Genomic DNA, 26,857 nt, shown 5'->3' with positions numbered 1-26,857 from the left:
AGCTTTGTTGTTTTTCCCCTTACTCGCTTTGCTCATCAGGTGTTCATAATCAACGTTAACAAATCAGCAGGGCATCCATTGTTCTCCCTGCCCAGCCATCTTGAAAATGGCCCCAATTACTGAGGACACCAAGGCGACGTGTCAGTTATGAGTGAACAAGATTGCATTTGACTTGGACGCGTTACAAGACGTAGGTACTGATGTTGCACACTTCGGTACAAAGCCAGCACCTGTTTTTGTTTTTTTAACAATATATTGTGAATGTCAAAGAGCTTCTAGAAGGAAGTTTCTCCACCTGGCAGTCATTTCGGTAGTGTTTCGGGGCTCTTATTTTAAATCCACTGTCAAAATGAATATGGAAAGAGCTTTTCTGTTATCATCAGGGCATAAAAACTGTATAAAGCCACCAGTCTAATGTGACAGAAATAACTTTTAAAAATGGGTATTCTTCCTGAAAAAATTGGCTTTTGAAGCTTTTTCAAGTCACACTTCTTCTACGCATGCTCGCCATTAAACAACTCTATGACTTCATTAAGAGGTCAACCATTCATAATGAAAAACTCCATGCATTCATCTTTTATTCACATATTTGTTACTATCAAAACGAGAAGATAGAAATATCTTGAGCGACCCCTCGTTTCTTTATGTTTTGCTGCTTCAAAACAGCTTTCTTGTAATTTTTGTAGGGTATCAAAGTTTTTCTTTGGACATTGGCTGCTTTTTCACTCATTTTGAGTCCAGACCTGACTATCTAAGGAAACTGTGGAACACAGGCAACCACATCAGTCTTGGATTGGCCTCCCCAGAGCCCGGATCTCATCATTATTGAAGCAGTGTGGGATCACATTGACAGAGAACAGAACAAAACGCAGAAACACCAAAAGTAGAGCTTTGAATGTCCTTCAAGAAGCCTGGAGAACTATTCCTGAAGATGACTTAAAGAAATGACAAGAAAGCTGCCTAAGAGAGTTCAGACTGTGCTGAAGAATAAAGCTGGTCACACCAAATATTGACTTTCAAGCTCGTTATGATTGTACAAACTCTGTTTTTGCCTTATTTACTGTATTTACATGTGCGTTTTCAAATGTTTCAATAAAACACTGCACCTCTTTCCCATTCCCTTGCAAAATATAAAGACATGAGAGGCAGCTCAAGACTTTTGCACAGCAGTGGATGCCACCAAATAGTTATAAATGTCGTGAAACTATACTCCAGCTAAGTTAGTTATTTGCTGTTTGTTGCCATTTTTGCATTTACTGGATTCTGTTATATGTTTCTATTAAGGTTTCCACTGAGCACATCTCTCTTTCTTATAAGGTCTCTGGCGTTTACAGCTTCTACGTTTAAAATGTGTGTCATCATTGACTCAGTGGCCATGAATATCAACAATTCAATGTTCTCTAACCACAAATCTGTGGTGACATCACTGTCATATGAGTGCTCACAGTTTGGGAAATTTTAGACTGAGAAATGTTGAGTTTTGTTTTTGGACTCTGACAGGCAGATCGTCTGCGCCAAAAAACTGACATCTCTGAAATGCTATAAAAGCCGACTTGGAGTCTCCATCTCTTTGAGTTATGTATATGAGAAGTGCTAACAATGAATGATTGAGTCTAAATGTCTGCTTGGATGTGCAGTTAATGACAATGACAATTATGACAATAATTTTATGTTAGTGCTGACATTTGCCGCATCACCGATCTCAGACTGCTTCAGTCTTGAAATTTAAAATGATGAATGACTTCATGAGAGGATTCGCAGTCAACTCTTTCTCTCTCTGTCTCAGGGAATGATGTACCTGGAGGAGAGGAGGCTGGTCCACAGGGACCTGGCAGCTCGGAACGTGCTGGTAAAGTCTCCCAATCACATCAAGATCACCGACTTCGGCCTAGCCCGACTGCTGGACGGCGATGAGAAAGAATACAACGCAGACGGGGGAAAGGTCGGTGTAAGTGGAAGAGTGTTAATCTTTATGTGTGTACAGCGCAATTTCACATGCGGGACAATTGATATGAAAGTACTAAAACTACAAGACTTGTGACAGGGAAAACCGTACATAAATGACACTTTTCACAATAATATACATTAAATTCAGTTCATTTCAATTCAGTTTTATTTATATAAACTTGTCTCACTTTATCTGAGCAAAATCACAGTAACTGTTGACTCGAGGCACTTTATATTGTAAGGTAAAGATCCTACAAGAATACAGAGAAATCCCAAACAATCAAACAAACCACTACAAGCAATCACTTGGTGATGGTGGGAAGGAAAAACTCCCTTTTAACAGGAAGAAACCTCCGGCAGAACCAGGCTCAGTGAGAGGCAGCCAACTGTCATTGGTTGGAGGTGATGGGAACGAGAAGAGAGCCAATAGTAACTAATGATGTGATTATTTTGGATCATTATTACTGATTCATTGATGCCTTTAATGTTGCAGCTGTTGATGACTTTAATTATATGTTGCTGAGTAGCTTGATGTACAATGATACAATTTATCTGCTAAATGTTAAGTAAAAAAATAAATGGCATTTAGTAGAAAAGAGTGGCCTTGTAGCAGAAAGTAGTACTAACATATTAATGCTTAAACAATGCAAAAGTGCATCACACCTTCAGTACTTCAGTAAAGTACTTTAGTAAGTGTACACAGTCTCATTTCCTACTGGTCCTTTCCAGGCTCTCAACCAGTGGTATTAACAGTACTCTAGTGCAGTGGCGTGCCCTGGTCTTGTCCACCATATTGTCCTGTAAATTTACATATTTGCACAGTAAACAGTTACAATAGCCCATAATACACTACAACCACCTACTCTAAAAAGTAAGTAAAAAAATGTTACTACAGGTAGTGCAGAATTATTAGGCAAATGAGTATTTTGTCCACATCATCCTCTTCATGCATGTTGTCTTACTCCAAGCTGTATAGGCTCGAAAGCCTACTACCAATTAAGCATATTAGGTGATGTGCATCTCTGTGATGAGAAGGGGTGTGGTCTAATGACATCAACACCCTATATCAGGTGTGCATAATTATTAGGCAACGTCCTTTCCTTTGGCAAAATGGGTCAAAAGAAGGACTTGACAGGCTCAGAAAAGTCAAAAATAGTGAGATATCTTGCAGAGGGATGCAGCAGTCTCAAAATTGCAAAGCTTCTGAAGCGTGATCATCGAACAATCAAGCGTTTCATTCAAAATAGTCAACAGGGTCGCAAGAAGCGTGTGGAAAAACCAAGGCGCAAAATAACTGCCCATGAACTGAGAAAAGTCAAGCGTGCAGCTGCCAAGATGCCACCAGTTTGGCCATATTTCAGAGCTGCAACATCACTGGAGTGCCCAAAAGCACAAGGTGTGCAATACTCAGAGACATGGCCAAGGTAAGAAAGGCTGAAAGGCGACCACCACTGAACAAGACACACAAGCTGAAACGTCAAGACTGGGCCAAGAAATGTCTCAAGACTGGTTTTTCTAAGGTTTTATGGACTGATGAAATGAGAGTGAGTCTTGATGGGCCAGATGGATGGACCCGTGGCTGGACTGGTAAAGGGCAGAGAGCTCCAGTCCGACTCAGACGCCAGCAAGGTGGAGGTGGAGTACTGGTTTGGGCTGGTATCATCAAAGATGAGCTTGTGGGGCCTTTTCGGGTTGAGGATGGAGTCAAGCTCAACTCCCAGTCCTACTGCCAGTTTCTGGAAAACACCTTCTTCAAGCAGTGGTACAGGAAGAAGTCTGCATCCTTCAAGAAAAACATGATTTCCATGCAGGACAATGCTCCATCACACGCGTCCAAGTACTCCACAGCGTGGCTGGCAAGAAAGGGTATAAAAGAAGAAAAACTAATGACATGGCCTCCTTGTTCACCTGATCTGAACCCCATTGAGAACCTGTGGTCCATCATCAAATGTGAGATTTACAAGAAGGGAAAACAGTACACCTCTCTGAACAGTGTCTGGGAGGCTGTGGTTGCTGCTGCACGCAATGTTGATGGTGAACAGATCAAAACACTGACAGAATCCATGGATGGCAGGCTTTTGAGTGTCCTTGCAAAGAAAGGTGGCTATATTGGTCGCTGATTTGTTTTTGTTTTGTTTTTGAATGTCAGAAATGTATATTTGTGAATGTGGAGATGTTATATTGGTTTCACTGGTAAAAATAAATAATTGAAATGGGTATATATTTGTTTTTTGTTAAGTTGCCTAATAATTATGCACAGTAATAGTCACCTGCACACACAGATATCCCCCTAAAATGGCTAAAACTAAAAACAAACTAAAAACTACTTCCAAAAACATTCAGCTTTGATATTAATGAGTTTTTTGGGTTCATTGAGAACATGGTTGTTGTTCAATAATAAAATTATTCCTCAAAAATACAACTTGCCTAATAATTCTGCACTCCCTGTATATTCATTATATAATTATATGTAATTAGTTTTTAAAGTGTTTGAATTGATGATATTTGTTACATTTCTTTTTTCCATCCTTAGTTTTATTTCTAGCTCCACACTGGCCTTGTTAGCACAGCCTGATTAGTTTCATAATACATCTGTGCGCAGCTCTTGTATATTAAAATACAAGCACTTAGAGCACTTACAGCGTTAAAAGAAGACAACAGTGGAGCAAATCAGGAACAACCTGACAGCTCGTTGATTCACGAGAGCTTCCTTATTACCTCCCGATCAGTGGCTTTACAGTTAAAAAGGAACCAGCTGTGCGATTCTTTAAATATTGATTGGATCATAATTATCTGAGTGCACAAATCAGTAATTAGTCATTCATTACAGATTAATCACTCAGTAACTGTTTTTGTTTTGGAAGGAAGCACCATACTAGATGCATACTACTACTTCCTTGTTGGATAAGGAATACTTTACCATTAACTACCTTTTCTGTATCACCTTGAGTAAAGAATACTTATTAGTTACTTATTTCCTAGGGACTGTCACTTATTGGTTTTTGTCTGTTCAATCAAATAAGGCAAAGCATTTAAAGATACAGTCATATGAAAAAAAGACACCCCGAGTTTCAAAAATGACACCTCACGATTCGGTAGCTTGTAGAACCAAAAACTTGACAGAAGGATTTTCAGTCTCTCACATCATTGTGGAGAAAATCTAAATCGTGCTGCCATGTTCTTTTTAAAGAGGAGAAGAAAGGCACAAGTCACACTTGTTCAGTGTTTTTCTACTTCTACTTGGGATGGGTCTCATCTCAAGAATGACGAGTCAGCATACAGAGAGGAGGTGCAACAGCTAACGGACTGGTGTAGAGTTAACAACCTGTCTCTGAATGTGGATAACACAAAAGCGATGATTGTTGACTTCAGGAGAGCACGGAGAGATCACTGTCCACTTAACATTGATGGATCATCTCTGGAGGTCATCAAGAGCACCTAATTCCTTGCTGTCCACCTGGCAGAGGACCTCTCCTGGTCCCTCAAGACTCGCTCCGTAACCAAGAAGGTTACAGCATCTGTACTTCTTGCGGAATCTGATAAAAGCCCATCTCCCTCCATCTATTCTTACCACGTTCTACAGAGGGATTATTGAGAGCATCGTGAGCAGCTGCATCACTGTCTTGTATGGTAACTGCACCGTATCGGTTCGCAATACCCTATAACAGATAGTGAGAGCAGCTGAGAAGATCGTTGGAGCCCCTCTCCCCTCCATTGCGGACACTTATAGCACCCGCTCCATCCACAAAGCCACCAGCATCGTGGAGGACCCCACACACACTCTTTACCCTGCTGCCTTCTGGAAAGAGGCACCTGGGACCTCACTACCAGACTATGGAACAATTAAAAGTGTTACCATAGAGAGCTTTAAAACTCCAGTCAAAAGCCGGTTCAGACAGTCAGGGGCTGCATAGCTGTAAAGTAAAGAAGACACAACCTCTGTTACTCTATCATCACTCATTTCAAATGTCAGCGCAGCCAGTCACACACACGGCAGAGTTGCAGTGATTAATCTCAGTGTGTTTTTCTTTTGTCAGACAACTTTGTGAAGATCAAATAATGATCTTATCGGCGTCAGAGCAATAGCGGAGAATTACTTTTCATGTCACTTAGCAGGTAGTATCCGTACCCCGCGATCAAATCACTGTTTTGTGCCCGTTTAGCGGAACAAAAACAGACACACGTGTAAATGAGAACAACAAAATCATAAGTGTGGCTTTGTTTAATCACAGCAGAGGTAACGATGGAGATAAGGAGGAACGTCAGCGGGGTTACAGCACCGTGTTGGCTCCATCTGGCCAGATATTAATTGCCAAGCTTAATTTTGCTGTTTATCAACCCAAAAAAGGGAGAAAAATAAGAAGAAAGGCTGTCGTTTTCATATTTCAGTCATTTAGACGCAAGTAGTTATCTTTACAAGAGCAAAACAAAACAAAAGCACTGTGATTACAGTTTCAAATTTAGAAAAATTAACGCTTTTTGGTTCATGAGCACCTGAAGTAGCATGGACGTACCACAAAAACCCCAAGGAATGTGTTATGTTGAGCACATTTGGTCAGAAAAAACAGTGGTGAACTTTAGCACAATATAATTTAGAAGCACTTCATGCAAACAAATAACGTAGCCGCAGCTCCCAATCAGTTTGTTTTGTTTGGGGAACCAGTCTGCATTAATTAGAATCGCCTTCTCTTTTTCCCCACCCCACTCGAGACTTCCTATGCAAATGTCCTGATCAACTCCCTTTATTAAATTGGCTCATTCATCGCTACACCCATTCAGTTGGAGGCCCGTAGGTAGCCACTGCATCTTGAGTTGGAGCAGTTATCTCTGGACACGAAAAGGGTGGTGGGAGTGGGAGTGTGGTTGCGGGGTGGGGGGGCAGTATTTTCATAAACCAGGCGAGTTTGATTCAGCCATTCTGAGTGATTGGCTCCATGTTGGTATTCACTGATGCCTGGAAGAAAAAAGAAAAAGACAGAAGGGTGGGGGCTGTTGTCAGCACATCTACACGTATGCCATAAAAATAGACGTGCCGTGGGAGATAAATCAACAGAGATGAAAGTGGAGGTGCCATACCACATTTCCAACCTGAAGCAGTTTCATTTCCTCCCTTCCTGCTCATTTCCCCAAAGAATGAGTGTGTGTGTGTGTGTGTGTGTGTGTGTGTGTGTGTGTGTGTGTGTGTGTGTGTGTGTGTGTGTGTGTGTGTGTGTGCGTGTCTGTCTGTCAGGCTACCAAACGAAGGGAGGGGCTGGATTTTAAATGACCTCACATGCAAAAGGACACATAATTGCCTTGCTCAGTAGACATGCTGAAAATCCAGTCAATATGGAAATCACACAGTGGTCGGGATTTGGCGCGACGTCTGCCGTCGTCCTTGTTGGGAATGTCGAGAGATCTGCTGTTATTACTGTTTCGCACCCCTTCCCGCTCTCTTTAGGCTGCTCGGATAAAGTGAGACAAATGGCCGATACAATCTCATTTAGCATCTTAAAAAGCGCACTCGCTATTGATGATTTCTGAGTCCAATCAATCACAATACTTGAGTAATATTGAGCAAAGCAAAACTATGGTTGAAGGCGCTGTCGATTGCCCAATAGCTTTTGAATGCTGGAGTAAAAGAAATGGCTGCTTTTGAGCAAACCAGCATAATGGAAAGTTGTCTGCAATTCAGGTATAAATGGATCAGATGAATGAGAAGCTAATAGTTCAGATTTTAGTTGTTTTATTTTTAATGTCTCTCCTCAGATGCCCATTAAGTGGATGGCTCTGGAGTGCATCCACTACAGGAAGTTCACCCATCAGAGTGACGTGTGGAGCTACGGTGAGTGTATTTCTTGTAGGCGTCAATGTTCCTCGTGCTCCAGCGACCTCAAATCCTGTTTAGTGTATCTGCATTTGCATTTTCACCCGCTCCCTGTCTCCTGTCGTTCTCTGGGTCCCTCTGCCTCACCTTTCCCATCTTTCTCTGTCTATCTTATTAATATTTTTGTTTTTCTACTCCTCTTCCGCACAACACACTCCAGGAGTGACCATCTGGGAGCTGATGACATTTGGAGGCAAGCCTTACGATGGGATCCCCACGCGAGAAATCCCAGACATCCTGGAAAAAGGCGAGCGCCTGCCCCAGCCGCCAATTTGCACCATAGACGTCTACATGGTCATGGTCAAATGTAAGAACACACACACACACACACACACACGCACACACACATGTCAGACTTCTTCTTGTGTCTGGAGCAAAGTGATGTGCGGGGTTCACACTTTTACATGTGAAAAGAAATGGCATAGATAAGCTTGCTTCTGATAAACATATCTATAAATAATAACCACATGTGAAAGTCTATTTACGCATTTACAATTTAGTTTAAGTTTATTGCTGCTTTGCCAATAAACATGGCTTCCCTGCTTTTCATTTTCTTAATATGTATCTGGTGTCAACAGGCCACCAGCTTACAATAAAACTGTCTGAAGCTAAAAGCAATGACAATGACATAACAGCAGAACCTGTAATATTTACTAATTAACGCGTAAACACACAACAGCGTTAAATTTGCTTGGCTCTCGAGAGCTGCAAGTTCTTTGGAAACTAGCATGAAGTTACTAAACTAGAAAAATAGCTCATAACTGATCAGAAACCCAAAACTTTTTATTTTTAGATATAAAGAGTTTATTTAACCATGCTTTCTCCACTCTACAAGTTAGGCTTGTAGATTAATTTGACATGTGAACAGAATGAATTGAAATTAACACATAGATCCTCCTGATAGAAGAGCGTCAGAAATATTAAAAGTTATATGTGATGCCTTAATCATTCCATGGATCTTATTGGGGTTTGGACACATATCATGGTAGGTATCCTCTAGAGACAGCATATAAAAGATGTAAACCTTCATGATATCAGTTACTGGATATGCTACAGTAATATCAGGGAAAACAGTGGATGGAGACCATGGAATGAGCAATTTTACTGCAACTGTGTGCAATGAACTTGCACTCTTGTTTCCTTTGAAAAGCTTGCTTTCAAAAATTGAGACCAGATCTATGATCACTCCCAGTTGGTGGTCATCTCTGAGTTGACTTTGGTGCGTTAAGACTGGCAGAATGGGGTCAAGTTTGCAACTGCATCAATTAACTGTGATCTGTTGCTATCTGCTTCACTTTTGCCATCTATGTACTCAGAAATTCACATTAACTACTTAAATTTAGAATCCAGCCTGAAATTAATACGTTTGAAATAAATAAGTCCTCTGCAAACAGTGATGTGTTTGCTAAACAGCCATTTTACTGTTAAATGGCATAGGTCCTAGCTTTTATATTGGAATTTAACCCGAATACAACCAGCGGGCAAACAGCTCGGTCGATTCTCCTACTACAAAGAGACGAGTGTAGAATGACTCAGATTTATTGCAACCTGTTGGAAAGCTATCCGTGTTTATAAATTAGATGGTAATTATGTTTAAACCCTAGCTATTTGGAGTCAGGTTGCCTCCCACCAGGAGAGCTGTGCAATGTGGTCAAAAGTGGTTACAGTAACTCCTTGCAATCAATCAACAAATGCAAAACAGAATAAATGTCACTGATTCAACATTGATTATTTTCCATTTCCAAGAAGATTGCTGTCTTATTTTTACTCTAATATGACTGCTGTTTTGAAGCTTTTGGTGTTTATAGCATATGAAGCTAATAAGCTAGCAAATTTGGCCAATAGCATGTTTTGCACATTGTGTGATACTGAGTAATGTGCAAATTTTGTCAGGCTGAAAACAGATGTGAAACTGTACTAGTGGAGTAAATTAACCAACTCCTTGGAGTATGTCTCAGTATGCTGCTATTAATCTAATGAATGCCAAACAAGATCATCCACAATCAAAGTAGGCTCACCTCTACAAAAAGCGGATTTTTAAACCTTAATAGAAATGGCTGAGTTATATGAAATGGCACCTACTGTAAAGATGTCATAAATGAAATGAAGGGAGCTTTAGAGACCAAATGCATTTTTGTACCAGCATGTAAACCTGTTTATTTCTGCTCTAAAGTCTATGGGCTCTGTACTGTTTTTGGAGCCTTCCTCGAGTAGTCATTAGAGGAGCTACTGCCTCGGCCCCAAAGTTTGCTGCTTGGTGTTACAAAACTCTAGATCCATATTATATATTAGTATATAAGTTTTAGCAAATTCCTTATAGCAGTCATTCAAATATTGTTGTTGTCTAAGCAACACATAGCAGCATGAAACAATGTTATAGAGTAGCACTCCAATAAAGCACGCCTCGTGGAGAACATGATCAAATTTATTTTTATGCCATGTTTATTCACTACTGTAATTCGGCTTAAAGTGTCACGCATGAGTTGTAGTTTAATAATAAGGCTCAGATGTTAAATATTCATCTGGTGAGATGTTAGTTGGGCTCTGGGGCTTCATTTCAAGGCTAGAAGAAAAGCTGGTATATGGAAAGAAGGAAAGTAGATGAGCTGTTGTCATGAAACTGTGATGAGATGCTGGTTTATGGTCTGCAGCATACAGCCCAGCCCTCACTGGGGATAATGCCCACATCCTTGTTGGTGTCATCCTCCATCTGGACAACCACATCTCCCCAAACGCTCCCTCAAGCCAGTACAGCTCATCCAAAAATCCGCCTTCTCCCATCCTCCCCAAATTCTCCCATGTCTTTCCCATCTTGCAATCGTTCCCCTGGCTGAATTCTGTACCCTGTTGCTGGTGTCCATGGCTGTGGAGGGACCCTCCCTCCCATATTTCCAGGAAACTGTCCAGACTTGTATGCCAAACCATGCTCTGAGCTGTGCCAGCCATTGGCTAGTTGGCTGTCCATCCACGCACCAGTCTGGTATTCACGCCGCCCTGTCTGAACTCAAGTATGTCGGAGTGACTTTTCTGTCACTCAGTCTTCTGTTGTCTGAAAATCTCCCCAAAAATGACCTCACTTCCACTCCTCCCCACTGACTTTATTGTTTTCCCTCTTTACTTGTGATTCTCAGTTATTTTTAATTATCTAATCTTTTGTACCAGTGTTGTATCTCAATACATTCTTATGGCTGCTTGTAGCGCAGTGAATTTAAGCTTAGTCTACTGTTCCACTCATTGTAATTCACTCTGCAAAAGCTTAAAATGGCAAATGTGTTGAAAGAGAATAATGTGATCCAGCTTAGAGCTTGATATCAAAACATATTCCCATGACAAAAATGTTAATCCAACCGAAATGTCATAATATCTAATAGTTGCCAATGGCTTTTGACAGCACAGAAGCAAACCATGAAAGCCCTGCAGCCATTTAGCCTAATAATGCCAACTTATCCTCTCTTTCCTCCTGGTGGAGAAATGTAATTTTTATGTGCTATGCTAATTTGTCTGGACGTGTCTGGACACTAATGTTGTAAATGCTGAGGTCAGAGAGGTTCATTCAGCTTAACAAGCAGCAAAAATGCTTATCTACACCTGATTTATTAGGGTAGATGTCTGATACACAGTACACCACAGAAGCTTTGAATGCTAAAAGTAAAGGGAGAATGCTTTCAAAGCTGATGAGTTTGAAGTCAGCTGTAGTATGAGTACCCTTTGTCAGTTACATTTCTGTAGTTTTGCCTCTGTACACCATCAACATATGATCGAACTACTGAATTTAAGCTACAGTTCACAGGATTAAACAAAAGTGTTGCTTTAACTGTTTAGGAATTATGTTCATTTTTATACATTGTCTCACAAGTTCCATAACCGGTGTTGGTCAAGTTAATTGAAGATAGTAATTAGTTACTAATTGCAGATTACTTTTCCAATAAAGTAATCCCGTTACTTTACAGGTTACTTATTTTCAAAAGTAATTAGTTACCTTACTACTTAGTTACTTTTTAAAAACATGATACATAAAACCATATAAAGCAATAGACCTTTCAGCCCAATTCTTTTTTTTTCATAATCAATCATATAAAATCTGTGAATTCCACATTCCTGTGGCAGCGTGCTAGGTGCTTGCTCAGATTTGAAGTTTAATATTTACGCTGTAGAAAGACGATTTTTCCAAATAGTAATCCCTTACTTTACTTGTTACTTGAAAAAGTAATCGGATTACAGTAACACACTACTTTTAACACGTTACTGCCCATCCCTGCCCATAAGTAACTGGACAACTGAATGACAAGCAGTTTCGTGGTCAGGAAAGTGCTGTTCCCTCATAATTACATGACAAATTAGAGAACCACCTTATAATTTTACTTTTAATTTAAAGATCACAAATAGCTCTTTCAAACTATATATAATCGTGTAACATTTTTATCAATGCTTTCTATTTATGTGTTTCTGCTGCACCACCACTGTTCTCTCCTCGTCATCTCCACCTCATCTTCTTCCTCCTCACCACGAACCTCGTTTCCTGAGCTGACATCAGGGCTCTAGCACATGAAAACATTATTATTTATCCCTGGTATTGTCACCGATACTTATTGTCAGCAGATTAGGCTTTTGACCCTCTCACATCCTCATATCGAATGAGTCGATTTGCTAAGTATCAGAGTCCAACAATGTTAGATCCACTTCAAAGAAAGTTTGACATCCACCAGCTAACAGAGGCTAACTCCTGCTAACTGCGGCAAAAACAGCAGCACTTACTGATGGAAAAGTTTAGGATATACTCAACAACTCACCTCAGTATTACTGTCAAAGTAAGCTTTGCTGACTTTCTCAAAGTTTTAAGCCTCCTCCAGAGCAAATAGATGTGGACACTTCTCACTTGGCATATTGACAGCTGAGGTAAACAATAGTTTCTCAAGGCAAAGAATGGGATATTCCACAATGGCCAAGTCAGTGACCTGATCATAACCCAAAAGAGCATACTTCTCAGTTATTAAATGCAAACCTGAAGGCAGAGAGACCCACAAACAAGCAGCAGCTGAAGGCTGCAGTAAAGGCCTGGCAGAGCATCTCAAGGGAGGAAACAGGATTTGCTGATATCCATGGATTCTAGACTTCATGCAGCCACTGACTGCAGCAGATTTTCATTCACATATTAAAAACAGTCCCTATATTTAAGATTGTATGTCTGATTACTTTTGAACCTCAGAAAAAGAGGAACTGTGTGTAAAAAGAGCTGTGATTCCTGAACAGTTAAAGCAATACTATCATATTTCACTCAAGTAGTGACCGGATGCTGTAGAACTATCTTTTAAATTCCGTGATTTGTAGTAACAACAAGCACTTTTTTATTCTTGGTTGTGCGTGGTGTGTTTGTCACTCGTAGTCATTGTGCAGCTGACACAAATGTCGTTCCACTTATCCTACTGACTATATTTCACCCTTATTAATGTAGTTTACATTAGTGAGTGGCTGTTTTAACACCATGGAGGAAAAATCATGGAATAAGTGATTCTGACTTTATGTGATCCCACACTTAATCAGGGGCAGGGCTCCTTGTCTTCTTGTTTTTTGGCATTACCTTTTAATTAGTAATTTTATATTACTGCTTAACATCCCAGCAGGTTTAAAATCTTCAGAAACGGACTATTTTTTACCCACCAATTAGCAAAAACTAACAGTGAGTGTCGTGATCAAAAATAACCCAAACAGGTCAGGCACAGAGTCCAAGTAGCGGGAGAGTCACACTGCCCAGTCAGAAGCCGGAAGCAGGCTCAGCAATCGGCCACATTAATTCTAATTGCATGTTGACTGCGAGCCGTTTGTTTGTGATCTCATGGGCCGTCACACTGTGTGCCCCACCGCTTCTGCACCACCCCAATAAAAATGAAATAGAGTTTGATCGCTGGAGTAATTACACCTCATTTAGGTAATGTGCCTGCGTGGGGCGTTACAAGTGGAAATTTGAACAAAGTCAAACAGGCGAAGTGACAGCTGAAAGGGTCAGGCTTTATTTAAGAGGAGCTAGATTAAAAGTGGTGCCCAGAATGTAAGAAATGCACATAAGACTGCAAATTTTTAATTCGATAAATGCCATTAGAGTATAGCAAGGTATATGCAAGTTTTTTGTAACATAAATACATGAAAAAGCAAACAATAACATACAATAAACCCCCTACTGGACTGCTGGAGACACCTCACTTTAGCCATCGATGCTGCAGAGTGTGTTATGGAGATGTCGACAGTGAAATCAGCAGCTCTCCTTGCTTACGATCTAATCCGAGCTAATACACCACCTGGCATTTTACCTTCAGGGGTTTGCTGTGTTTACTGCTGCAGTAGCCTGAAGGAGAGAAAAGTGGTTTACAAAGTAAAATAAAAAAAACTTTTTTTATTACAACCTCTGAGTTGCCCTTGAGCAAAGCAGTAGAATTAAGTCAAAGTGAACGGCACTGTTGCTCATTCAGCATTCCTGAAATAAATGAAGGTTGAAGGTACACAGTGGCACAGCTTTCATTGAGTGCTTTCTCTTAGATAAACCGCGCACAGATAAAAGTTTAACAAAGCACTACATTATCCAGTATAAAGTGATAGCTGGAAATGTCCCCTTTTACCATTTCTTACTGAAGTGTATTCATGGAGCTATTGGATTGCACCAAAATTACACTTTTTTTGTTTTTATCCAACTGAAGAAACAAAATATTCACATTTAGTGCGATCTAGCTGAAATTCAATTATTATTATTAAATGGTATTTCATGCAAGAGAGCTAATAAAGACAAATTAAATACTCACAGCTCTCATATTGATGTTTAAAGCGTTTTTGATTGATTCACAATATCAAGTCGTGCACTGAATAACACGCAAGGAAACATTCCACCCTAATCGCTGTCGGTAGATGCCGGTTGCATTCAAACAACACAATGAAAGACACTCATACCCTGACAGTTGGTTATTAATATTATTGCATGGATGTCAGTATAATTTTATTCTACCAAATTAAAAAGAATAACTGGGGAGAGAGAGGGCAACCATCCTGTAGGAAAGTAATGGAACAGAGGGAAGAAGACACGTCTAGGGAGAGCAGCGGCTGATGAAGATGGTCGGGCAGGCTGAGATGGAGATTTATGATCTATTCATAACGCCTGTCTAGCATTTGATCATGGCTAATGTATGAAAACCACCGTGGTTACCTTAGAAACCAGTCGCAACCCTGCCATGCTCATGCATCATCAGTGTCCTCCGGTATTTAGAGACACATCACTGCACCCCTGGCTGTATTCTGTGATATGCCAGCTGTTTGTCAAATATTATTTTGGTTTGAGTAACACTTTGCAATAAGAGATTCAAAAGTGGGGAACAGGAACTACTGAGTAAATGTGCTTTTACACTGGGGATAAAGACGTTATTGGCAAGTGTGACGTAATCCTGAAGCATTGAGAAATTATTGAGGACCTCTAATGATAAATCATACAGGAGAGGGTAGCACTAACAAAAAGACAGGAGTCAGAGCGGTGGAAGAGTGGAAAATGCTAAGATTTTTACTGGGAGTGACCAGAATGGTATTCATTATAAATGAGGACATCAGAAGGACAGCTCAGGGTTCAAAGATAACGTTAGAGAGGCAAGGCTGAGATAGTTTTTATTGGACAAAGGGTGTAGAATATGGAGATGGAGGAAGGTGGGGGGTACCACAGAGGAGGTTCGTGGATGTAGCGAAGGAGGACATGCAGAGGGTTGGTGTGCCAGAAGAGGTTGATAAAGGTTGGGTAGGATGTGGGCAGATTATCTGCTGTTCCTACACATAAATGGACCAGCCAAAAGAAGAAGAAGAAGGGGAATGTAATAGCAACGTAGTCCTAAAGTCATGATGAATGGCTACTGATTAATTACTGAGTAACTACTGAGCAAGTATGTGTTTACAATGGAGTGTGGAGGAATGACTGCTAAGGATGACAAAGCAAAGAGAAACTGCTGAGGAACTATAATGATACATCAACTGAGCAGATAAAGAAACAGCAGGTAAAGTAGTTCTGAAGTTATGAGCAACTACTTTGTAACTAGTGAGTAACTGCTGAGTGATATACTTAATTACTTGAGGTAATAAAAAAGAATGACTAAGCAGCAATAAAGAAGCAATTAGTGTTTTGTTCTGCTGTGTTTGATTTATTGAGAATGAACTCTACATATGAAAAAAAAATGAACCTTTCCGGATTTACGGATGATTATGAGCTAATCATTACCTTATGATTCACTAATAATGTGTTTAGCAGCTGGCTCTTAAGTATTTAATAGCCCTGGGTCAAGAGTTATTAGGGAAGTACTAAAGAACAACTCATTAACTATCAGACTGTTCCTGATTTGTTGTTCCTATTTCTTTAGCAACTATCCCCCTCTTAGAGTAATACACAGGGCTGACAGGAAGCTGCAAATGCAGTAAGAGGCTCAAGAGTAGTCCTTCTGAAAAATGAGCAAAGAAAAAGGAGACAGCTGGGATAAAGGTTAAGGAATTGTAGACAATTAATAAACTTCTCTCTGTATATTTCTCTGCTTCTTTTTCTAACTCCACGGCATTCTTCCTTTGCCCTCTTTCTCTTCCCCAGGCTGGATGATTGATGCAGACAGCAGGCCGAAGTTCAAAGAGCTGGCCGCCGAGTTCTGCAGAATGGCCCGTGACCCACAGCGATATCTGGTGATTCAGGTGTGTCCTTTGATAAAAACTTTCCTTTGTTTCTTTTCTCTGCAAACATTTACATATCATGCAGACACAAAAGTATTATCTGATGCATCTCTCGCTGCAATCTGTATGCTGCTGGAATTAATTTGGTGCTCGGCAATTAAAACTGTTACACGTGTATAATTCAGGGAGACGACCGTATGAAGCTTCCCAGTCCCAATGACAGCAAGTTCTTCCAGAGCCTGCTGGACGAAGAGGACCTTGATGACTTGATGGATGCCGAGGAGTATCTGGTGCCTCGAGGTTTCAACATGGCCACTCAGTCATGCACGACCAGGCCTCGTGTTGACCCCAACAGGGTAAGACCACTGACGAACACTGTGTTATACTGCATTTTGGAAGCATTTGTGTGCCAAACACTCCAAAGTTGTTAAGCGTCATAGATGATCTCCAGCAAAAAACATCTTTAATTTTGTGTACGTGCCTCTTCTCTTTTACTGTCCTACAGTATATAAATGCTCAAGGTGGTTAAGAACCTGCAATGCACTGATGATTTCCCTCTACTAATAACCTGCCTCCATCATTTCCATCACAGTGTGTGTGTCTTAAACCTGGACTCTTTATGCAGTAGCTCCCCAGGCCCCAGGTTTCATTACTCAGAGCGCCATAGGCAAATAACAAGCCGCTATCTTAAAATGCTGGAGTCGTTTACAAATAGACAATGAGCACAGGCTGGGCTGCTTGCTTTGCAGCATGCACCATGCGCTGCTGGCCAGCCCATGGCTCCGCATCTTATACAACTTTAGCCCCACGACCTATCCATTTGCCAGTGGCTCTTTGTTCCCTGACAGCCGCTCACATACGCCAAAAAAACCCACACATGATAATCGAGTCAAAGTCCTACTTGTTTAAGGTCAACAACCAGATTGGCAATTGAAGATCTTTTGATTTTACAATCAGAAGCTGCCGCGTGCCCAAGCAGGGAAGGGTGTATAAATCCGTCAGTGAGCTGACTTTGCCGAAGGAAGTTAGTTATTCAGGTTGTTCCGCCTCAGACACAGTCCGATACAGACGGTTATCTTATCTGTGCTGATTTGCTCTCACTCGCTCACACTTGAAAAGACGAGCCGATAATGACTTGCTTTGAAGAAGGGATGAACAGAGAAGTTTGGAGGAGGAGGATGTTGATTGCAGTAGAGGGAAAACCGTAGGAGTAGGTGGACGAATATAACCCCGGGACATTTCCCTCTTTTCTGTTGTGTTTTGTAGATCTGCTTCCTGTAATTGCTGCTGTAGCGCTAGCAGCTGGCAAGAGTGCAGAGAAGTTGGCCTGGATTAAATAGCCTGCAGCAAGCCAACACAGCTCCACAAGAAGCCCTTTGCTTCATTTGTCATGTTTTGTATACTCTGGTGGGCCTTTTTTTTTTTTAAGGTTCAGGTGTTTGTATCATAGCTTTGCCTGGCTGCCCCTCACAGTCCCTGGTGGCTGATGACTACACCAGCAGAACTTTGTCTGAGAATTTTACTTCAAAAGGCAGCAGCATGGGTTAAAGCCTCACTGCTTTGCCGCAGTTGGAACAAAAGTTGTGTACGCTAGCTTAAACTTTGTTGTTATTAGCTTATTTGCCATAGATATTATATCATCAAAGAGTTAGACAGTACCCAGAGTACCTCAGACCAAAGATATTTACAGCTAAGTTAATTCAGAAAGTATCTTAATCAGAATTTCTGGCAGAGAGCAGAATTCATGGTTCCATCAATTACAGCAAGTAATTGAACTGAAGCAGCAAACTGCCACTACATTGTACGGTATGATGTTCTTTTTATGAAGTGTTGTGTTAGTTTTATGCAGATGTAGTGGAACTCAAACCTTCCACAAAGTTCAGATGTTGTTTCATCAGTCCACAGAATATTTTCCAAAATTGTGGGGCATCATCAAGATGTTTTCTACGGAGCCCCCCAGGGGACATGGGAGAAAAAAAAATTAAAGAGGAAAAGAAAAAAATTAGGGAGGAAAAAAAAAATTAAGACGGACTTTTTGCGAGCGCTCGCAAAAGTATTGCGAGATCTCGCAATAAGTATTGCGAGCGCTCGCAAAAGTCCGTCTTAATTTTTTTTTCTCCCTAATTTTTTTCTTTTCCTCCCTAATTTTTTTTTTTCCTCCCTAATTTTTTTTTCTCCCATGTCCCCTGGGGGGCTCCGTAGTTTTCTGGTCAATGTGAGACTTTGTGTTTTTGTTTTTGGTCAACAGAGGTTTTCTCCTTGAACTCTCCCTTGGATGCCATTTTTGCCCAGTCTCTGTCTTATTGTTGAATCATAAACTTTGACTGCAGTTCTTTAGATCTTGTTCAGTCCACTTTTGGTAGGCCATTCACTCCTGGGAAGGTTCTATAACCGATTCAATTCCGATTCACAAGGTCCTGATTCGATTTGATTCATGTTTGACTCAGACAGTCAGAAATATTTTAATTCTGATCATTTATCAGTACATATCCATATTTTTTATGTCTATGTATAAAAACAAAGCTGACACTTGAGACTTCATCAGAGGTTTAAGCATCACAGCAGATGCCTATGTGTCAAAGTAACTGAGGATAAAACGCAGAAAAACATGAAGGAGATTTTCCTGCCCTGGCTTTTTATAGCAGATTCTGCAGTAGAACAAAAACTGAAGCAAACCATGAATCAACCTATGAACGTATTACCTGCTGCTGCTGAAGTGAAGCAGAGCAAAGTTACAGAGGTGTTAACATCTTTCTGTGGAATTTGTTCACCTGCTTTTTAATCGTTTAGTGTTTTAACTCTTTGGCAGTTTTTGAAATAGTTTCGTGAGCCTGAGCTGAGATTCTGGCATTTCTGGCAAAATACATTCACATTTAAAAATTGATTCAGAATTTTTAAGAATCAATATCACATTATTCAAACTAAAATCAATTTGAAACGGAAAATTTATTCTTTTTATACCCACCCCTAATAATGGCTCTCACCGTGGTTTACCAAAGCCTCAGAAGTGTTTTTTATAACAATTTCAAGACACATAGATGTCAGTTTGTTAAATCTTAGCATGATGAATTGATATTTGAGATACTTTGGCCTACTTCACTTTGCCATACAGGTTCTTGTTAAGTGAGTTTTTGATTCAGTAGGTCTGGTAGTAAGCAGGCTTGGTTGTGGCTTTTGAAATTGAATGTAACTTTACAAAAACATGTGGTTAATCACAGTTAATTCATGATTTAACAATCAAGCAGGGCAAAATATCCTTACTTGCACTTCTTTAGCAGAGAATCAGCTGTGTCATGCACTTATTTGCTCCGACTTGGACTTCATGGCCCCTCTTGAACTCATGCTATGCTCAGTTTTTCTTATCTTAACCCCAATCCCTGCCTCTCTTTACTGCAGAATCAATTTGGCTATCGAGATGGTGGTCCAAATGCTGCAGAAGGACCCTTGGCAGGCACACAAGCTTGTGTGAACCAGGATGCCACAGGTGGCCCGAGCCCAGTCCTGGAGGACCAGCGTTGTAATGGAAGCCTGCATAAGAAGAGCCTGAGCCAGGCTGGAGGGGAAGACAGTGGGGGTCAGAGGTACAGTGCTGATCCAACCATCTTTCTGGGGGAGAGAACATTGAGAGGGGACACTGATGAGGACGGATACATGACGGCAATGAAGGACAAGAGCTCCTCAGGTACTCATAGTAAAGCCTTATGAGACTGTTGTGGCCACTTGAATCATTTAGAAGATAGTTAATCCAGTTTAATTTTCCAGAGTATACATTAGAAGCAGAATTGCTCTAAAGAAGCTAAAAATAAGTTCAGGTAGGAATTCTGCAGTCCTGCAGGGCATTTAATAGTAATGATGCATAAATGCATTTTAGGAGCTGTATTTAATCCACAGCACATAGTAGATAATATTAAACTTTAAAATAACCTTACCTAATTAAAATAATTTCTTACTAATCTAAAAACAAAAGTGTGTAGGGGAAGTTAAAGATTGATTGCGCTACAATCATCTATGCAGCTCCACAAACAGAAACATAATTAAAATTATAAACAAGTACATAATATATGTGCACCTTTCTCTCTGTCTTGTCATCTCTTTGCTCATTCACAGAGTAAATACGATCCTTTGTACGATAGTCGGCCTGTCAGTTTTCCTGTTCATTTCATCTCATTCCATTGATTAAAATTCCTACTGAGTTTCCTTCGACGGCAGTGTATGTCAGCTACTACTACAGAGTCATGTTTTGCCTTTGATCATAATTCAGTCCATCAGCCCTGCTCTTGCACTACCGTCTTTGATTTTTTTTTTTTTTTTGAGCAGCTCAAAATATAACAAAGCCTGCAGCAAAATGCATCTGATGCAATGTCAAGGAGCGGAAAAGTGGGCAAAATCAATAGGTTTCTCACCCCACTATTATAGCGCTTGGAAGCAGTGAAGAGGGGTCATTTGTTGGCATTTTCAACCCCGGCAGATGGAGTTTCCAGTGCCAAAGAACTGCTGGCAAGACGCCCGTCTTGTCCTGAGTGCCTGCCATTAACGCCATTATCATCTCCATCTTCTCTCCTCATTACCGAGTGATCTCTTTCTTTTACTCCATTTCATTCTCTATTTCCTTTGTTTTCTCACCTCTTGATTTAATTTCTCCAGATTTTTTGTTATTGCTGTCTGAACTGTTTTTCTCTTCTTCTAATTCACTCTCCTTCTCATTCATTTTCTGTGGTACAGAATATCTGAATCCCATTGAGGAGAACCCGTTTGTCACGCGACGTAAAAACGGCGAGATCCACGCCCTGGATAACCCAGGCTACCACAGCACACCCAACAGTCAGCCCAAAGGAGAGGACGAGTACATCAATGAGCCCCTCTACCTCAACACCTTCCATACCCCCGCTGAGCTGGGCCTGGAAGCCCTGAGGAGAAATGGTCTGCCCCTACCCACCCAACCTCCTTCTTCTATCTCAGCCACAACCTCAGGCTCCCATCTCCCGCTTACCATCCAGACTAGCCTGCCCCACTACCCCCTCCCCACAGCCCAACCATCTCCATCTGGTATTCCTTGCCATCATGGTCCACCGACTCACATCCTCCATGCCCACCACACCGTCAAACCTGCAGGGCAACCTGGCAATCCAGGTGGCGGCTCTGTTGCTCAGAGTCAAGCAGGAACTACTGCTCAGGCTCAGGTGAGCCAGTCGGGCGCCCTGTCCACTTCAGCCACCATTGGGCATGGCAGCCTGCCAGCCTACCAGAGCTACGCCACCACACACCCTGCCAGTTTGCTGAAGCATGGAGGGCAAACATCAGGTAAAGCCAGCGGGAAGAAGCTGAAGGTGACCTTTGACAATCCAGAATACTGGCAGCACAGCTTGCCTCCCAAATCATCTAACCAGGCAGCCTCAGATGGTGCCCAGGGAGGTTCCACCAACGCCAAGCTCTTCTATAAGCAGAATGGACACATACGGCCGGCAGTAGCTGAAAACCCTGAATACATGTCTGAGTTTTCCCTGAAAGCTGGAACCATCTTGCCACCTCCACCTTACCGGCAGCGAAACACTGTGGTCTAGATTATTCCATTTAACAAACGTTCCCCAATCTTCCTCTAGCCTCCAACAAGCCCAACATCCTCTCCAGTTCCACGGTCCTACACAAAGAGAGAGTAGCACCAACCAAGGCTGCTCTCAGCCCTGCCCAGATAACAGGCCATCTGCTGTAGATTGTAGCAACATCTGGAGGAGGTGGACCGAACCAAGCAGAAGCAACTCAGACCCCTGAACTGTCACTATAGACAATCTCGTCCATCTCTGTTCTGTAGATAGAGACTGTGCTCCATGTCATTCAGAATGTCAAGGTTATGGTAGTTTTCAGTAAAGAACAGATGCTTAATTATCACACAGCAGTGGACGGACTGTATCTGGGGGTACCTGAACTCACTGCCAGCCACTTGGGTTTCAGATTTGTGAGAGGAACAAGAAGTTTTACTAATCTTTTTGCTTTCTATTATAAAGTTCTGAGGAGGAACAATATTCTGCAAAGGGTTTCTGAAAGACACAATCACATAGAACAAATACAGTCTGTTAGATGTCAAGATGCCTGGTTTTCTGAATGACATTAGAGTGAGGTAGCCAGGCAACAAAAGCAAAATATGGAGGAAGAAAAGACAATATAGAGTGGACAACAAAAGATGGAGCACTCATCAATCATATTCAGTGATTTTGCCTATAGGATTATACCCACCGTGTGTTCTTTTATATGAAATATGTGAATCTCATCTCATCCTTCTACTGTAACTGTGATACTGTGATGGACAAAACTACAGTGATCTTTTCTTTCACATTTGTAGTTCAACCATGGACTTTTTAAATTGCTCGAGAATCTGCAGGGCAACTGCTGTTCTGTTGGTTTTGCTTGGCTGCTGTCTGTTTGGAGAAGCTGACTAAAACAGCTTTCCCAGGGCAAATGGTAAAAGGGAAACCACACTGTAAACACTTTTATAATCACGGGTTTCAGTGCTGAAAAGATTTTTATACACTGGTTTTCCCATTCAAGCTAATTCGGATGAGAAAACCTGCTATGAGCTGTAGAGTACTCCAGTAAAGCAGCTGAACTCAAAATGGTGTTCAAAGAGAGAGAAAAAACTACAGAAAGGGGAGGAAAAGTTCATGAAAGTTTATACAAACTGACTAATGAAGACCTCAAGGAAGGAACAAGACAGCACCAGCAGAGCACAGTTAAACAGACTACTTTATATGTCTATCTGTCTTTATGTTAGTGTGATTGGGATTAGTGTGTGCGTGTATGTTCATATTTTAGCAAACTACAGATGATCCCACTGGGGGGTAAAAGTCAGTGTTAATGGAGTCGAAAGCTAAAGATCTTCAGTACTAACCAACGATCGACTCTATCAAGGCTTTTTTTTCCTATGTTAAGTATAAAACAAACCAAGCTCAAATCAAAAGATCATTAAAAGCCCCAAACTGCACCAAATGGCACCAAATCTCTGGAAGGGTTTTATAGATTTAGGGTGTCCTTAGCTAACGTTACTTTCTTTGAGTTGATCAAAATCAAGAATGTGAGGATTTATCATTTTAGTAACTGGAACTGGAGCTTGTCTCGGTCATGGTGTTTGTTATATTCTCGATTGCTTGGTCTGAGAAAAAGTACAACTCTAGACTACTTTTGGCCACATAATTCTTGATTATTTTTGTCCACATCTGATCTAGATGTTTTTTGCTTCTTTTTTTTTACAGAATCATGTTTTTTCCAGACCCCACCCATATTCTTATTAGACTGTTAATTGGTAGCTAATTTCATTTTGGCTACTAGAAGTGTCAGTGGTTCCTACCCAAATTGTTCACAAGGCAGAAGTCGATAAGCTAACCTTGTCTGCTAGAAAATGTATTTTAAAGAGCAAGAAAAAATGATGCTTTCAAATAAGTCAGATGTTTCAAAGCTAAATTTATTCTTTAGCATTAAAGCTAGCTTAAGCCTCACATGCACCTCCATAGAATTGTAACTACACCTTGTGGCAACATAGATCTCTGATCTTGCCAACGAATATGTGGCCATAGATTGTGGCTAAATACAGAAAACTTGACAGTAGCTTGAAGTGTATATTTTATTTATATTTCAACCAGGACAACTATAGTCAGAAGACTGTTGTTTTAGTAATTTCTGTTTGGAGGTATGGTTCTATTCTGGGATAATGTAGAAAGCACAAAGCAGGAAGACTCCTTTCACGTAAACTATACTTCTGTTTCAGCTCTACGCCGTAACTTATACCATAACCAGACCCCATTTTAACCCTATGCCGCAACCTTCTAAGTAACATGTCGTGCACTTCCCTAGAAATGTAACTACATGTCGGGCCAATGCATACCACAACAACTTGATGGTGTGGAAGACCTCAGTGTAGGGATACAAGGATTTTCCAATTACGTAGTTAGTTGGGATGTTGAGATTTCCCACAGTAGTCTAAATGAAGTTTAAGATTTCACAGAGCAGAAATAACAACAAATGTGAAAAGGAAGAGTTAGCTGGATGTGGGGTTGGCTGCTTCCAAAAAACTGTCATAAGGATGTGTAGAAGGGTACTAGCTGAAACATTAGCTTATCCGCTGGGACTGTGGTGGAGCTTGACTTTGTCACCTAGCTGAACTTGGCCTTTGCTCCATGTATGCAGTTGTGGTCAGAAGTTTATATCCACTCATCACAAGTATCATGATCATTTTGGGCTTCTAATGAATTCTTTGAAACTGTCTTTTTTCCATGGTGAAATGACTGTATAGTATACATTTTTAATGGCTTTAAAAACAAAAAATTGGGCTTTAAAGTTTTAAAAAGTATCTGGCATAATTCTGGCTGGATATTTGGCCACTCTTCTTGGCATGCATTGAAAATGTAAAAGGTAAAAGAAAAAAATTCTAAGCTGAAAAATAGCACGACATTCATGCCCATGATGAGTGTATGTTAACAACTGGCCAAACCAAGTTCATACAGCAAGTTCTGTTTTGAATACATGTAATTTTTTTTAATGCAGCACAGGGTAACTGGTAAACGAAATTAGTACTATACTATATGACATTTTTTTTCAGTTAAAACTATAATGTTATGTTTTCCAATATTAAGTTAGTATAGTTTTCATTAGTTTCTTGGTGAATCACCAGACAGTCAACTACTGTTACCAGTATTAATAACTGTGCCAATTTTTAACATACCTAAGAAAGTCATTTCTTGTTTTGTTTGATGTAATTTGCACTTTCAGCACCACTGAGTTTTAAATTAATTAGTCTAGCCACTGTTTAACGAAGCCTCTAATCTATAAAGGCTTCACATCTGTTCTTAGCCCAGAGTGATATCGTCACTCTCAAGAAATCTCAAGAAAATAGTTCTAACCCTGACTACTGATGCCTGTGTAGGCAACTTGCCAGTCAATGCTGCTGAAAGGACTGTATTACAGCCGTTATTTCTTCCACCAAGCCATACACAACACCTGTGGGTAGGGGAAAACACTGCAACGCTTGCCAAACTTAGAAGTTCAAGATAAAACTTGTGTAATGTTGGTTTTTCTCAGAGGTCCTTTTGCAATATCTCCTTTATTTAGTTGAATGAATATGAAGAAAAACTTGTAGTTCTTGAACCTTTAACAACAACGGTATTTTTCATTATTTGTGGAGCATAAATATTGCTTTGTCATAGTTTCAACAACCTTTCATCATTCTGCTCTGCCAGAGCCCAGCCCTGCCTAAGCTGTGTTCTTGTGTAGGTTATTTATTTTGTGTATTTAAAAGTGTGTGAAAGTGTGCTTGTCTCAGTCTATGCACATGTAACGCTGTATGTGTTTATCCTCCCCATGGAGCACTTTGATCAAAGTCGCGGGTATAAAGAAAGGATTTCCACTCTTCGTTACTGAAATATTCAACTTGTTTATCCAGCCGTTTACCACTTCAGAAAGCAATAGCTTTAGCAAAAGTACAAGGAAGGAACTGGGGCCAAGAGGTCATAAGGAAAACACATTTTACATGGTACTTGACCAGCTTCAAGAATGTCCTTGTTTCCATGTTTTTTCGCTGACTTCAAACAGTATTTATAGTAGTGCTTTGATGCTGTCATGATTAATTGATGAAGGAGTATTTTGTAGTCCTTTTTCGAGCTCTAATTCAGTGAAATAGAGACAGCATTTAATATCAATGTGAAATATTTATGGCGCGTTTGAGCTTGTTTATACTGAGCGATGGAAGCGACTGCCAAATCTGGGTTTCAAGAAAAATGAACAAAAATATGATGGTGGTCGAAAGAAAAACACACACCTTGGTTTATGCCTGTTTTGCCCTAAATTACACTGCAGACCCAGGCAAAATGTGTGTTTGAATCAAGAACAGATTGAAGGACTGATGATACAAATGGTTTCAAATGTTCTCAAGAGCACTTAAGAGAATCCGAAGCATCCCCACTCTCCCATTTTTGATCTGAGTCATTGACTTGTTTGTTGACAGAAAGGTAGGAAAAAGCACCTGAAGTTCCCCTTCTGTTAAGTCGTGTTTTTTCCCATCCTAAGACCTTGGTTATCCTTTTTGAGTACCAAAATGTGTTGCGTCTATGTGGAAGCATTTTTTTCCTCTCTGAAGACTAATATCTTGTGTCTTGTTTCAAACTAATTTTGCCTTGGTGTTACCTGCTGCTATTTGTCTCAGTCCTTAACAGGCTTGTGTTCGTGGCAGTTCAAAAGCATGCCAGGGGGAAACACTGCTGGTTAGGCTGATCCTTTTTATATTATTTTCTGGGTTTAGGTTTTTGTTTTTTGTTTTTTACTGCCTCCTCAAAGCCAAGGTGCAAAGGCATGTAGCCATGTCCTGAACCGAATCCTTCAATATTT

The 26,857-nt window shown here is 40.6% G+C and overlaps 1 protein-coding gene across 1 annotated transcript in view; it reads left to right on the top strand.

Annotated features, from left to right (window-relative positions):
* Window positions 1-24,799, top strand: part of LOC102192330 (receptor tyrosine-protein kinase erbB-4) — a 373,080-nt gene extending 348,281 nt beyond the window's left edge. The window contains exons 21-27 of the mRNA XM_013913172.1: window positions 1,787-1,942; window positions 7,696-7,771; window positions 7,974-8,120; window positions 16,413-16,510; window positions 16,675-16,845; window positions 19,886-20,171; window positions 21,212-24,799. Coding sequence (XP_013768626.1) covers window positions 1,787-1,942; window positions 7,696-7,771; window positions 7,974-8,120; window positions 16,413-16,510; window positions 16,675-16,845; window positions 19,886-20,171; window positions 21,212-22,050 — 1,773 coding nt within the window. The 3' untranslated portion in view covers window positions 22,051-24,799. The remainder of the gene's footprint in view (window positions 1-1,786; window positions 1,943-7,695; window positions 7,772-7,973; window positions 8,121-16,412; window positions 16,511-16,674; window positions 16,846-19,885; window positions 20,172-21,211) is intronic.
* The last annotated feature ends 2,058 nt before the right edge of the window (window positions 24,800-26,857 follow it).

Source organism: Pundamilia nyererei, unplaced genomic scaffold, assembly GCF_000239375.1.
Source record: "Pundamilia nyererei isolate P.nyererei 1_Seehausen unplaced genomic scaffold, PunNye1.0 scaffold00118, whole genome shotgun sequence".
Classification (NCBI taxonomy): domain Eukaryota; kingdom Metazoa; phylum Chordata; class Actinopteri; order Cichliformes; family Cichlidae; genus Pundamilia; species Pundamilia nyererei.
The sequence above is the reverse complement of the archived record's forward strand: the minus strand, read 5'-3'. Positions and strand labels throughout refer to the sequence as shown.